The sequence below is a fragment of the Macaca mulatta genome, chromosome 16 (assembly GCF_049350105.2).
Source record: "Macaca mulatta isolate MMU2019108-1 chromosome 16, T2T-MMU8v2.0, whole genome shotgun sequence".
NCBI classification, from domain to species: Eukaryota; Metazoa; Chordata; class Mammalia; order Primates; family Cercopithecidae; genus Macaca; species Macaca mulatta.
In genome coordinates this window covers 46,817,693-46,832,942 of record NC_133421.1, presented here as the reverse complement: position 1 = coordinate 46,832,942, position 15,250 = coordinate 46,817,693, and the positions used below count along the sequence as shown (strand labels likewise).

The 15,250-nt window shown below is 41.9% G+C and overlaps 1 protein-coding gene, 1 long non-coding RNA gene and 1 pseudogene across 16 annotated transcripts in view; 2 read left to right on the top strand and 1 right to left on the bottom strand.

Moving 5' to 3' along the window:
* The window catches only part of TADA2A (transcriptional adaptor 2A), a 73,380-nt gene that overhangs the window by 32,548 nt on the left and 25,582 nt on the right, over positions 1-15,250 (top strand). For all 15 annotated transcript variants that reach the window (XR_013406316.1, XR_013406317.1, XR_013406318.1 and 12 more), the window contains 2 exons: positions 1,378-1,466; positions 3,512-3,584. Coding sequence is in view for 4 of the 15 variants with exons in the window: in XM_002800440.4 (XP_002800486.2) it covers positions 1,378-1,466; positions 3,512-3,584 (162 nt within the window). In the remaining 11 variants the exon portion in view is untranslated. The remainder of the gene's footprint in view (positions 1-1,377; positions 1,467-3,511; positions 3,585-15,250) is intronic.
* LOC144335484 (uncharacterized) lies at positions 3,733-9,612 on the bottom strand. The gene is made up of 3 exons (XR_013406366.1): positions 9,528-9,612; positions 6,648-6,775; positions 3,733-5,703 (listed from the first exon to the last, which is right to left on the bottom strand). It is a non-coding gene; the product is annotated as an uncharacterized LOC144335484 (long non-coding RNA).
* Positions 13,063-14,752, top strand: LOC144335207 (large ribosomal subunit protein eL24 pseudogene; annotated as a pseudogene).

The following is a 15,250-nucleotide window of genomic DNA, read 5'->3' as shown; positions in this document are numbered from 1 at the left end:
AAGCCAATGTGTAGTTCCACCTACCTCCAGTCCTTTGAACATATCAGTTAACTTCAGTGGTTTCCTTTGTAAAATAAGATGTCAAAAAGGGAAAATCTTTTCTATGCTGTTATAAGTTTTTTTTCAATCCCTTTGGAGAGCTTATGATTATACATACAAGTTGCTTAGAGAATACAGTATTTGACTCATTATTATGAATTGTCCCAGTGTCAAGTCCAAGAAGTGGTTTGTTATTTTTGTTCACTTGGTTGTGTCAGTGACGGCGAACTTTTTAATCTCGTGCCTGTGGGACCAGTGGGTCTCTTAATAAAATATAACCAAAAACATGATGAATTACAAATGACCATCTTTCCTGAATGACTCCCAGGGCACAAGTAATAAGATATGAATGTTTTCCCTTCCCTTTTCTCTTTTCTCGTACTCTTTAGAAACAGTTTTATAGCTGACTAACTTAGAGGCTGGTAATATCTCCTTTTTTTTTTTGAGACAGAGTCTTGCTCTGTCTCCCAGGCTGGAGTGCAGTGGCACAACCTCCGCTCACTGCAACCTCCACCTCCAGGGTTCAAGCGATTCTCGTGTCTCAGCCTCCCAAGCAGCTGGTACCACAGGTGCATGCCACCACACCTGGCTAATTTTTTGTATTTTTAGTAGAGATGAGGTTTCGCTATATTGGCCAGGCTGGTCTCAAACTCCTGACCTTAGATGATCTGCCCGCCTCGGCCTCCCAAAGTGCTGGGATTACAGGTGTGAGCCACCGTGCCTGGTTGATACCTCCTATTTGGATAGCACTTTGATGTTAGCACTTGGTTCTCAAATTCATTACACCATTTGTTTCCAAACGGCAATCCAGTGAGATAGGCAGAGCAAGTGCTTTTGGTCTACATTGGAGGAGACCGATGCAGAAAGGTTAGTTTGTGCAGGGTCATGGGACTACTGTGTGTTAGAGCTAGGACTTAATTCCAGCTAACTTCCAATTCCGGTGTTTGTTTTTTTCCTGCCTTTGGTGTTTTTTTTTTGTTTTTTGTTTTTTTTGCCTTTCAGTTGGATGAGTTTTGTAAATTGAGGTTCGTCCTAAGGGTTGAGGGAGCCAAAGCCAATGGTAAATATTTAGGTTCAGTAATATTAAAAGAAAAAAGCCATGGTTTCCTTTCATTTTAGAAAAGCAGAAATCAGAAGAAATTTCCCCATATTTACTTAAAGGATTGCCTGAGTCTTGGTTTTTCTTTTAAAAAAAATGTGTTTTCATAATACTTTATCTTTTTCACATTTCCTTCTATAAAAACCATTTAAAATTTTTTTATTCTTGGACTATTATTATGTCATTTTTTCATGCCAATATTGTATTAGTTAACTCAGAAAACTTCTAAATTCTTCCAGCTACAGATGACCCTCCCCGACCTACCTTTGACTCCTTGCTTTCTCGGGACATGGCCGGGTACATGCCAGCTCGAGCAGATTTCATTGAGGTAGGATAACTGTGTTTTTAGTACAAAGTAGGAAAAATTTGTTTGTATTTCTCATGAGCCTTCTATCTCACCCATAGATTCCATACCACTAAAAGGAGATTTTTCAAAGCACTGTAATTTGTAGGACCTTTAGGCAGCCACATTTTCTTACATTTGAGTGCCTTTTCTCACTTGTAAACATTTTCACATATGGAACAGGAAAAATTCTTTAAACAAACAGCCTATTTCTGGCCGGGCACAGTGGCTTACACCTGTAATCCCAGCACTTTGGGAACTGAGAATGGAGGATCGCTTGAGTCCAGGTGTTCGAGACTAGCCTGGGCAACGTAGTGAGACCTTGTCTCTACAAAAAATAAAAAATTAGCTGGGTGTGGTGGTACATGCCTGTAGTCCTAACTACTTGGGAGGCTGATACAGGAGGATCACTTAAGCCTGGGAGGTTAAGGCTGCAGTGAGTGGTGGTCATTCCACTAAACTGCACCCTAGGCAACAGAGTGAGACCCTGTCTCCAAGAAAAGCCCCAGAAAACCCATTTCTTAAGTTGCATCTGCTGGCTTCTACTTCCTTAGGTATGAAATTCCTGTAGTCTGGTCCTTTTTTTTTTTTTTTTTTTTTTGAGACAGTTTTTGCTTTAGTTGCCCAGGCTGGAGTGCAGTGGCATGGTCTCGGCCCATTGCAACCTCTACCTCCTGGGTTCAAGCGATTCTTCTGTCTCGGCCTCCCAAGTAGCTGAGACTACAGGTGCCTGCCACCACGCCTGGCTAATTTTTGTATTTTTAGTAGAGATAGGGTTTCACCATGTTGGCCAGGCTGGTCTCAAAACTCCTGATCTCAGGCAATCTGCCAGCCTCAGCCTCCCAAAGTGCTGGGATTACAGGCGTGAGCCACCGTACCTGGCCTGTAGTCTGGTTCTTATTGTACATCTAGGGGCTTTCAAGATTGTACTATATCGGGGATTGGCAAACTTATTCTATTAAAGGCCAGATAGTAAATATTTTAGGTTTTGTATGCTATAAAGTTTCTGTTGTAACTATACTTTGTCATTATTGTGCTAAAGCAGCATTGGATAATATAAGAAGAAATGAATACGCCTGTGTTCCAGTAAAACTTTATGTATAAAAACAGACAGTAGGCTGAATAATAGTTTACTGATTCCTGTACAATATCCACAATTATATAAAGAATGATGAATGTGTATAAAAACTGTATGTTCTTTGCTCAGCTATGGAATTAAAAGACATGTGAATGTAACCACAAAATCTCTTGACTTATCATCTAATTCACAACTTGAAATATAGTTTGGCCAACTGCGGTAGCTTACACCTGTAAATCCCAGCACTCTGGGAGGCTGAGTCAGGCAGATTGCTTGAGCTCAGGAGTTTGAGACTAGCCTGGGCAACATGGCAAAACCCTGTTTTTCTACCCAAAAAAAAAAAACCCAAAACCAAAAATTACCTTTTGTGTGGTGGCATGTCCCTGTAGACCCAACTGCTTGAGAGGCTGAGGCAAGAGGATATCTTGAGCCTGTGAGTTCGAGGCTGCAGTGAGCCAAGATCACACCACTGACTCCAGCCTGAGTGACAGAGTGAGACCCTGTTTCCAAAAAAAAAAAAAAAAAAAAAAAGAATTGACTTTATTTATTTATTTATTGAAGAGACAGGATCTTGCTCTGTTTCCCAGGCAGTCTTGAAACTCCTGGTCTCAAGAGATGTTTCCACCTAAATCTCCTGAGTAGCTGGGATTACAGGTGCATGCCACTGTGCCCAGCTCAGACTAATTTTAGTTTTTAGAGCAGTATGTTTAGCTTCATTCCTAAACTCATAACTATTCCAATTTTTTGTTGTCACTACTGCTTGTAAGCCTCTTAGATTTTTCCCATGACTTCCTATTACCTGTGCCAGTATTGTGGCCTTTTGCCCTATTTAGACTTTTTTAACAACTGTTTGCTTGTGTTTTTTCTGTTTACCTCTAAAGCATGGCTGCTGTAAAGACATTAATCAAAGCCAATGGGTTTGGGGTGGGGATTTTTTTGTTCCCCCAAACAGGAATTTGACAATTACGCAGAATGGGACTTGAGAGACATTGATTTTGTTGAAGATGACTCGGACATTTTACATGGTAACAGTTTATTTTGTCAAATGTTTATCAAGCGCCAACTGTGTAATAACACTGTCTTGGGTGCTGGGAATTGAAAGATGAATAGAACATGTCCCCTGCCCTTGTGGAATTCAGAAATCTACTGGTTAAGTTGCTGAACTTACTCTGTTGTTGGATTTTGACCACAGTGAATAAGATTTGTAATGAGGGTAAAAATATTGATTATATGATAGTAGTTGGAAATATCTGTTGGACTGTGTGATTTTTACTTTTATCTGAGATAAGTCTACACTAAGGTAATTGTTTAAATGGCCCTCACTTGCATTCTTAGAAGGAAGGGAATCAATTTGAATTCTTGGGACTTCAGTAACAACTGCTAACACTAAATGTTCACTATATTTTGTTACCCGAAATTTCCCCTAGCAAGGAAAAACAATGGAAATTCCTCAAGAGTTTTTAGGCCCAAATGGGGAATTTCTTGTTTCTCAGGACTGTTGAATTTTCAACACTGCTGAATTCTTTTTTTGTGTTTGTTTTTGAGACAGAGTCTTACTCTGTTGCCCAGGCTGGAGTGCGGTGGCGCAATCTCGGCTCACTGCAACCTCCGCCTCCCAGGTTCAAGTGATTCTCCTGCTTCAGCCTCCCAAATAGCTGGGATTACAGGTGTCTGCCACCATGCCCAGCTAATATTTTTTTTTTTTTTATTAGAGATGGGGTTTGTTTCGCCATGTTGGCCAGGCTGGTCTGCAACTCCTGACCTCAAGTGATCTGCCCGCCTCAGCTTCCCAAAGTGCTGGGATTATAGGCATGAGCCACGATGCCTGCCCCAACACTGCTGAATTTTAATCTTTGATTAGCCCTCTAAGGGTTTATGTTAACTCTTTTCCTAAAACTTAAGTGGTGAATGCCAAAGGGCTGTTAAGAGTAGATAGTTAGACTTTTGAGTCCCTTTTTTCCTTCTTTCCATTTTCAGTGAACTACATACTAATATATACTAATACTACATAATAATACCCAGTCCTTTTTTTTTCTTTAATTTTAGTTCAGAGATCAGTAATTATCTATTGGAATCTGTATTTCCCAAACAACATCTTCATTATTTCTGTTAAATTTACATCCCAGGCAGGAAAGACAAGTAAAATACTTGTTAAATTATAAATCAAGTTTTCACGTTGCGTGAACTGGTACACGGTCCCTAAAAGGGGAACTTGATTCTTTTCTCTCCATAGAAGAGCTGCCTGGATATTTGTTATACCAGATCTAAGATAAAGAAATAGTCCTCATAACAATTTTACCTTAAGAAATTTTTCTCTACACATTTCTTGAGCAGTGGGGTTTTTTTTTTTAGTTTTTTTTTTGGCAAAATTTTATTCCTCCTTTTCTCCCACACAACTTTAAGGAAAGTCAGACTGACGCAGATTGAACTAAAAGAGGAAAGCTTGAAAGCAAACTACTTTAGCATTAACTCAATCCATTGTATTTGTTCAGTCTTCCATGTGAGTCTCATCAATCCCAGTGACTCATGTTGTCTTTTCTCACCTCTTGTGGTGTTCTCTTTGAAGGTAGTATGCAGACTGCCATTCAGTATTTCTCCTCATACACACCAGCTTTAATTAAAATGGTATTGTTTTCTGGCTTATACCTTTCTTACAGAATGCCAGACTACTCTGTGCAAAAGGGGCAGCTTCATAAATATAATTCTTTTGGATTCTGCTCAGAAATACCAAATTTTTGGCTGGGCGTGGTAGCTCACACCTATAATCCTAGCACTTTGGGAGGCTGAGGCTGGATGATCACTTGAGGCCGGGAGTTCAATACCAGCCTGGGCAACACAGTGAGACCCTGTCTCTAAAAAAAAAAACCCTTAAAACAAATTTTATAAATATTATTATTGTTTTTCCTCCTCCTTCCTGCTTTTTATTTTTACTTATATATTAATTTCTTACAGAATTTTAAAGTCAACATCTATAATGTTAATAATGGCTCGACTTGCTGAATCACTTCTCTAGAGCCTAATCTAAGGTCTTCATTCGTACTTCCCAACATTACTAAGAAAACTGTAGTAATGGTCGGTATTTAATTTCATTCTTCATTCTTCGTGGGAGCAGGGCTTGCAGTTTCCTCTGGTTCACTTGAGGTCCTTTTTGTAATTAAGTGGAGATAAAAAGCAACAAGCGATTGTCAGCAATTTATAGTTCAGTTAGCTTTTCAAACCCATAATGTACTTTAGTGTATTCTCCCTGAAGTTTCTATAGCCCTGTAAATTATTGATTTTCATTTGAGCTATAACTGAAACTTATTAATCTTTATACATAGTAGCTTTAATACAACATAAATAATAATTCTTTCCCTCTGCCCCATAGTAAACTATAAGACGTTTATATGAGTGCTTTTATTTGTTTTTTTTTTTGTGACAGAGTCTTACTCTGTCACCCAGGCTGGAGCGCAGTAGTGTGATCTCGGCTCACTGCAACTTCTGCCTCCCAGGCTCAAATGATTCTCGTGCCTCAGCCTCTGGCGAAGCTGGAATTAGTGCTACCATGCCTGGCTAATTTTTATATTTTTAGTAGAGATGGGGTTTTGCCATGTTTGCAAGGCTGGTCTCAAACTCTTGGCCTCAACTGATCTGCCCATCTCTGCCTCCCAAAGGGCTGGGATTACAGGGGTGAGCCACCGCGTCCGGCCCTAAATGAATGTTTTTAAAAAGATGATAACACTTTAGATTTGGGTATGGTGGCTCACACCTGTAATCCTAACACTTTCGGAGGCCAAAGCGGGAGGATTTCTTGAGCCCAGGATTTCAAGATCAGCCTAGACAACAAAGTGAGGCCCCCACCTCTAAAAAATAAAAAAGATGGTAACATTTTAAAGAAGCTTGTCAGCACTGCAAATCAAAGGAATGACTTGCTCATGCCACAGAGAGGTATTTTGTTTACAGCTCTGAGTTCTTATAGTAGCTCCTGTGGCAGCATGACCATGTCCAGGGGCATATTGTCCCTGAGCTGTCACTCCCAGAACACTCAGTGAAGTGCACTAGGAGCCCATGGAAAGTCAGGAAGGAATGAAAAGACTTTATAAGCACACCTGGAACAGAGAGAGGGGCACAGATTTTGTGGAAATCAGGACACTGATTCAGCCTCTGGCTTGCTTCTGAGTCATGGTATAATCGTGAGTAAGTCCTTGGAATCTTGCCCCCTGTTTCTTTGTGTCCTCTGCCATTAAAGAAGAGGTGACACTGATTAGTCAGAGTGTAAATGTCTCTTGCCATTAAAGAAGAGGTGACACTGATTAGTCAGAGTGTAAATGTCTCTAATGAAACATGGTACATAATTCAGATTTGTGTTATTACCATTCCATTATACCATTATACTCTTAATATTACTGAGCATTAACAACATTATTTTTATGGTTCCTCATTTAGAACTACTAGAAGGTTGCAGACTGTCTGGGTTTTGTATTTAGAACCTATGCAGAATATTGGCTGATGCCACCAAGACCTTTTCCTCACCCACACAAAGATTTTGCCTTGAATCATGGAATTTGTTTAATAAATTTGGTTTGTATGGTTCATTGCACACAATGGAGGGATAATTGCCTTGCAACCATACCAGAAGGCTTTCAGAATGTATTTCAAATGGATACTGCGAGTGAAGCAGTATCCAAGGAAAAATAAGGAAGTTCCATGATCCCTAATTGGTACTTACTCATATTTTATTGAAATAAGTGGAAATGTTTGGTTCAGAAAGAGAGATAGAGAAGACTCATATCTTAGAACTCTCTTGTCTCATGTATGTTATGAGATCTCAGTGTACATGCTTAGTGTAGTTCCTTCTTGCTGCCATCTCTTTCTTCATCTCCTTTCATTTGTAAAAATTCTTCCTAAATTTTTGGAGTACTCTTTCCCTGAGTGTCTCAGCATCCTAAAGTCCTGGTTGTAGTGTCTTCTAAGTCATTGTTGCCCCATAACCCAGGCAACCAAGAGGTATGATGAGCTCCTCCTATGTGTTGGGTCTGAGTTTCCAATACTTCTCAGGGTTGCACCTTAGTACAGTTCACAATTTCTTCTCCCTCTGTTTGGAAAGGTAATTTCAGCAAGTTGTCAATCCTAGGCGTGCATCTGTGGACCCGTTCACTTCCCACTGTAGTTTTCAAATTGTATTTATTTGGCGCATATTATTAGCCTTTAGATCCTTTAACAATTAGTAGAGCAAAGGTCCAGCCTTATCTCTGTGTATTCACCTACTGGCAGTTCCTTTCACTTTATAGTGATTTCACTTTTTTTTTTTTTTGAGACGGAGTCCTGCTCTGTCACCCAGGCTGGAAGTTCAGTGGCGCAATCTCGGCTCACTGCAAGCTCCTCCAAGCTCCGCCTTCTGGGTTCACGCCATTCTCCCGCCTCAGCCTCCCGAGTAGCTGGGACTACAGGCGCCCACCACCACGCCTGGCTAATTTTTTGTAATTTTAGTAGAGACGTGGTTTCACCGTGTTAGCCAGGATGGTCTCGATCTCCTGACCTCGTGATCCACCCACCTCAACCTCTCAAAGTGCTGGGATTACAGGTGTAAGCCACCATGCCAGGCCTGATTTCACGGTTTTATACATAGGATATTTTAGACATGAATACTATCAATAATAATTGCTAATACATATAGCATTTACTATTAGTTACCATTCTAAACCCTTCATATATATTAAGTCATTTAATCCTCAAAACCTTATGAGTTGCATATTATTATTATTATTATTATTATCCTCATTTTATGGATGAGGACATTGAAGCATAGAAAGGTTAGATTAGATAACTTGCCTGAGATCATATAGCCAGCAAGAGGTAGAGTCATCCCCAAGTCTGTGTTCTTTTTTTTTTGTTTTGTTTTGTTTTGTTTTTTTGTTTTTTTGTTTTTTGAGACGGAGTCTCGCTCTGTCGCCCAGGCTGGAGTGCAGTGGCGCGATCTCGGCTCACTGCAAGCTCTGCCTCCCGGGCCGACGCCGTTCTCCTGCCTCAGCCTCCTGAGTAGCTGGGACCACAGGCGCCCGCCTCCGCACCCGGCTAATTTTTTGTATTTTTAGTAGAGACGGGGTTTCACCGTGTTAGCCAGGATGGTCTCAATCTCCTGACCTTGTGATCCACCCGCCTTAGCCTCCCAAAGTGCTGGGATTACAGGCATGAGCCACTGCGCCCGGCCGTCTGTGTTCTTTATACTGTACAATACTTAACTGTCTTTACAATCTTGATTTTTTTTTTTTTTTTTTTTTGAGACAGGGTCATGCCCTGTTGCCCAGGCTAGAGTGCAGTGGCACAATCATGACTCACTGCAGCCTCAACCTCCTGGGCTCAAACTGTCCTCTCACCTCAGCCACCTGAGTAGCTGGGACTACAGGTGTGTACCATCACACCTGGCTAATTTTTAAAATTTTTTTGTAGAGACAGGGTCTCCCTATATTGCCCAGGCTCAACTTTGAATGTTTGTTGCTGTTTCATTTTTGTGAGATTTCACATTTGTTACCTTCTATAGCTTCAAAACATTCCTGAGGAATATATATTTTCCTGTTTTACATTCAGGGAAGCAGACAAGTTAAATAATTTGCCTAATCCAGGGGTATCTAATCTTTTGGCTTCCCTGGCCCACATTGAAAGAAGAAGAATTGTCCTGGGCCACACATAAAATACATTAACGATAGCTGATGAGCTAAGAAGAAAAAAACAAACAAACTCATAATGTCTTAAGAAAGTTTACGAATTTGTATTGGGCTGCATTCAAAGCCGTCCTGGGCTGCATGTGACTCACGAGCCGCAGGTTGGATAAGCTTGGCCTAATGCTTCCTAGTTGCTGACTTTAGCCATTAGATCACATGATCTTCCCTTCACAAAATTATTTGTGTGCATCTTGGCCAAAAGCTTGGGGGAAATGACTTAAAAAGTGTTGCTTCTGGGGAATACCTGTGTCACAGGTTTCTACTTACTTGGTTGCAGTAGGGATTTTGATTGGCCCCCCTGCAGTTAAGGCCTCTGAGTTAGTTTTCTTGCCAAGCAAGCAGTAAGTGCCTTCTGTCAAGAAAACAGAAACATGTTGTTAGCTATTTTGAACAATGTTAGAAATACATTGCAGTGGGAAGGAGCTGCCTCTGACTTCTGCCCACTTCTTGAAATATTTTAAGGCTAGCCGTTTGGAAATTTTATCAGTCTCCAGTGTAATCACAGGGAGACTATGCTTCCCCCAAAGCTGAGCTTTCAGGGGCTTTGTAGCAATGGACAAATTACAGGTGATTTTGGTGTGTTTGTTTGTTTGTAATGATCTCTGGTTCTCTGTTTGCCAGCTTATACTGCAGCTTCCAGCCGCTTTAAGTAGACTGTGAACAAGTGATTCTCATTCTTGTAGATTCTGCCTTCTCATTTCTGTTCTGCCTGCTGTGCTGTGGTCCTCCCTAGGTTATTCGTACAGTTAAGATCTTGTATTCAGTTGCTGCTATCTGAGTATGCTCAGAGATAGCATCAAAATGAATTTTTCTCTGGGAGAATTCCAGTTCTCCTCCTATTTGCTCCTATGTGTTTCTTTTCTTCCTTTTGTTCTCCAGAGCCAGTTGTACAAGTTTAAACTACTGAAATGATCAAACTGTAGTACCAATTATCAGCAGTATTTATTTAGAGGCTTTTTTTTTTTTTTTAAAGAAACAGAGTCTCATTCTGTTGCCCAGGCTGGAATGCAGTGGTACAATCTTTAGCTCACTGTAGCCTTGAATTCCTGGGCTCAAATGATCTTCCGTCCTTAGCCTCGCAAGTAGCTAGGACAACAGGCACACGCTACCACACCTGGCTAATTTATAAAAAAAATTTTTGTAGAGACAGAATCTCAATGTGTTGCCCAAGCTGGTCTTAAAATTCCTGGCCTCAAGCAATCCTCCCACCTCAGCTTCCCAAAGTGCTGGGATTACAGGGGTTTTTTGTTTTAGTTTGTTTGTTTGTTTTGAGACACCCTCTGTAGCTCAGGTTGGAGTGCAGTGGTGCAATCTTAGCTCACTGCGGCCTCTGCTTCCCAGGCTGGAGCGATCCTCCTATCTCAACCTCCCGAGTAGCTGGGACTACAGGCACATACCACCATGTCTGACTAATTTTTTGGTACATTTTTGTAGAGACAGGGTTTCACTATGTTGCCCAGGCTGGTCTCGAACTCCTAAGCTGAAGCCATCTGCCCACCTCAGTTTCTCAAAGTGCTGGGATTACGGGTGTGAGCCACCATGCCCGGCCTTTTTTAAAAATTAAATCACTCCCACACAAATCTCAGGAAACAACATGGCATGTTGTGTCTTACAAAAATCACAGAAATGAGGCTGGTGCGGTGGCTCACGCCTATAATCCCAGCACTTAGGGAGGCCGAAACAGGTAAATCACCTGAGGTCAGGAGTTTGAAATCAGCCTGGCCAACACGGTGAAACCCCATCTCTACTAAAAATAGAAAAATTAGCCAAGTGTGGTGGCGGGCACCTGTAATCCCAGCTACTTGGGAGGTGGGGACAGGAGAATTGCTTGAACCTGGGAGACAGAGGTTGCAGTGACCTAAGACTGCACTGTTGCACTTCAGCCTGGGCGACAAGAGCGAAACTGTCTCAGAAATAAAAAATAAATCACAAAAATATTTTGTTAAAATTAGCGGTAATTTTGTTTTTTTTTTTTTTTTGAGACGGAGTCTCGCTCTGTCGCCCAGGCTGGAGTGCAGTGGCCGGATCTCAGCTCACTGCAAGTTCCGCCTCCCGGGTTCACGCCATTCTCCTGCCTCAGCCTCCCGAGTAGCTGGGACTACAGGCGTCCACCACCACGCCCGGCTAGTTTTTGGTATTTTTTAGTAGAGACGGGGTTTCACTGTGTTAGCCAGGATGGTCTCGATCTCCTGACCTCGTGATCTGCCCATCTCGGCCTCCCAAAGTGCTGGGATTACAGGCTTGAACCACCGCGCCTGGCCAGTTAGCGGTAATTTTATGGGCTCTCTAAGACGTTTTCTTTCCTATTAAATTCATCTTACTGGGTAGATAAATGAGATAAGGCTTATAAAGATCCTGAAATATGGCCAGGTATGGTGGCTCACACCTGTATTCCCAGCACTTTGGGAGGCCAAGGCGTTGGATCACTTGAGGTCAGGAGTTGCAGACCAGCCTGGCCAACATGGCGAAACCCCGTCTCTACTAAAAATACAAAAATTATCTGGGTATGGTGGCATGCACTTGTAATCCCAGTTACTTGGGAGATTGAGGCAGGAGAATGCCTTGAATCTGGGAGGTGGAGGTTGCAGTGAGCTGAGATCATGCCACTGCACTCCAGCCTGGGAGACAGAGCAAGACTCCATCTCAAAAAAAAAAAAGGTCCTGAAATATGGTAAGTACTCAGTGTGTTTTAGCTATCATTATTGTATTTGTTTCCCTTTCTGCCTTGAACTGTTGACTTCCTAATCCTTCCTTTCTCTTAAGAGATAAAGTCCACTATTGGGCCGGGCACGGTGGCTCAAGCCTGTAATCCCAGCACTTTGGGAGGCCAAGATGGGCGGATCACGAGGTCGGGAGATCGAGACCATCCTGGCTAACATGGTGAAACCCCGTCTCTACTAAAAAATACAAAAAAAAAAAAACTAGCCGGGCGAGGTGGCGGGCGCCTGTAGTCCCAGCTACTGGGGAGGCTGAGGCAGGAGAATGGCGGGAACCCGGGGGGCGGAGCTTGCAGTGAGCTGAGATCATGCCACTGCACTCCAGCCTGGGCGGCAGAGCGAGACTCCGTCTCAAAAAAAAAAAAAAAAAAAAAGAGAGATAAAGTCCACTATAAAACTTGTATTTGGTTATACTGTATGTCAGAGGCACTTCCTATCCTTGTTTCTACCCACCACTTCTACCCATAGGCTTGTAAAGTACATCTCTACCAGCATAGCATTCTAAAGCCCATCATTCCACAGCAACTGTGTTATAAAACAATGACAGGTATAGGCATTCTATGATAGCTGGACTTTTATATGTAACAACCATATAAATCAAGAAATATTTCATTTGTAGAAAGAGTTCTGCTACCTAAAAAAAAGAATTTGAAAACTATTGCCTTAAATCTTGGACCTGACAGTATTGAATTATTTTTAGTTTGTGGGCAGGATAAGGAAAAATAAACCAGTGTTGTTTAAATATTTGAACTTGTTAGAAATGAACAAAACGAATCCATGGTAGTTAATTTTTCTTTTTTATCCTTAAACTTTTAAAAATACTGCATTTCCTCACCTCTTCAGATTATCCAGATAGGACTTAGGTTATTTTTATGTCAGACCCAAGGGAGAATGGCCTGGATAAAGAACTCCTGGACATCTCCCAGTGATTGAAGTTACATACATATATATAGGACATCTGCTCATAACCCAGCATGTAAGATTTTGGTATTGAACTTTCCAGTCTAAGAATATCCTTCAGATGAGAACATGTAGAGAGAGAGAGAGAAAAAAAAAAGAGTATCTTAAGGGCAGGTAGCAGTGAGATGCACGGTAATGAGTCAGTATGTGGTATCAGAATTTATTTCTGTTACCTTATCAGGGTCATTAACAGTGCATCTCAGGATTGTACATTGCTCAATTTTTGTTTGCTTTCATGTAATAAAAGAAATTGTTGATTCTAATGAGCCATTGTGTTCTGTTCTTTTATTTGATTGGTCCCACTTTTTTTCTACCCTAACATCTACTTCCAGCAGAAGTGTGGCTTCCAGTTGTTCCATGGAGGCACCTTCAGGGACTACTTCTGAGAAAGGCAGCTGGAGCTAATACAGGCAGAAGGGGTTCAGCTAGAGCAGATCTGACTTATCTGTTCCAAATAAGATTTTATTTGAACATACAGTTGGATCTCACATTCTTTGGATGAGGAATGAAATTGTATTACTCTTCAGAGTTAATCAGCATTCCAGAGGCTCTAGGCTCTATTTTGGATTGAAGCTTACTACCTTGAAAGAACTGATTCTTTTTTTTTGAGACAGAGTTTTACTCTTGTTGCCCAGGCTGGAGTGTAGTGGTGTGATCTTGGCTCACTGCAGCCTCCGTCTCCTGGGTTCAAGCGATTCTCCTGCCTCAGCCTCTTGAGTAGCTGGGATTACAGGCACCCACTACCACACCCAGCTAATTTTTTGTATTTTTTAGTAGAGACAGGGTTTCGCCATGTTGGCCAGGCTGGTCTTGAACTCCTGACCTCAGGTGATCCACCTGCCTCGGCCTCCCAAAGTGCTGGGATTACAGGCGTGAGCCACCGCGCCCAGCTGAAAGAACTGATTCTAATACGTAGCCAAATTATTTGTTACAAAGGCTGGTATGTTAGAAATTATATTACCTAGCATTGAGCCCCTGGAGCTTCTGCCCTGAAAGTTGAGCTATGCAGTTTCAGCAGGTACAAGATCTACCCCAGACACAAGAGGCGCTATGCCAGGACTGACGGGAAGGTTTTCCAGTTCCTTGGTGCGAAATGTAAGGGTTCAAGCAATTCTCTGCCTCAGCCTCCTGAGCCTCCTGAGTAGCTGGGATTATAGGCGCCCGCCACCACGCCCGGCTAATTTTTGTATTTTTAGTAGAGATGAGGTTTCACCATCTTGGCCAGGCTGGTCTTGAACTTCTGACCTCATGATCCACCTGCCTTGGCCTCCCAAAGTGCTGGGATTACGGGTGTGAACCACTGTACCTGGCCAAGGGCATTCGTTTCTAAGGAATCCTCAGCAGATAAACTGGTCCTCTACAGAAGAAAGCATAAAAAAGGGACACTTGGAAGAAATTCAAAAGAAAAGAACCTGCTGAGCAAATTCCAGAGGGCCATTACTGGTGCATCTCTTGCTAATATAGTGGCCAAGAGGAATGAGAAACATGAAGTTAAAAAGGCTCAATGAAAACAAGCTAGCAGGGCTGCTAAGGAAGCAAAAAAGGCTAAGCTAGCAAGACCGCAATGGCTGCTGCTAAGGCAGCAGTTACACAAAAGATTGTGAAGCCTGTGAAAGTGTCAGCTCCCCGAGTTGGTTCAAAACACCAAGTTGACAGATCAGATGCTTAAAGATTGGACTATAAAAAAATATAAATTATATTACCTAACATTTGTGTAACATATTTTAGTTTTTCAGAGGACACATGGCAGGTTATATTGTGCTATAGAGCCTCTTCCACAAATACATTCAGTAATTAAAACAAAAAACACCAAACTCTCAACATACACAAAGCTTAATTGATAAGTTTTTTTTTTTTTTTTTTTTGAGACAGAGTCTCGCTCTGCCACCCAGGGTGGAGTACAGTGGCCGGATCTCAGCTCACTGCAAGCTCCGCCTCCTGGGTTCATGCCATTCTCCTGCCTCAGCCTCCCGAGTAGCTGGGACTACAGGCGCCCGCCACCTCGCCGGGCTAGTTTTTTGTATTTTTTAGTAGAGACAGGGTTTCACCGTGTCAGCCAGGATGGTCTCGATCTCCTGACCTCGTGATCCGCCCGTCTCGGCCTCCCAAAGTGCTGGGATTACAGGCTTGAGCCACCGCGCCCGGCAATTGATAAGTTATTAAGAAAATTTCAGATTCTGTTGCAATCATTAAATCTCAAGGTGCTTTCAGAGTCCATGAGAAGAAAGGTTTAATGTAGCATAGGGCTAAGTTTTGCATTACTCATATTTTCGTCTAGCGTTGTTACTATCTGGCATTTCTTTCTTTCTTTTT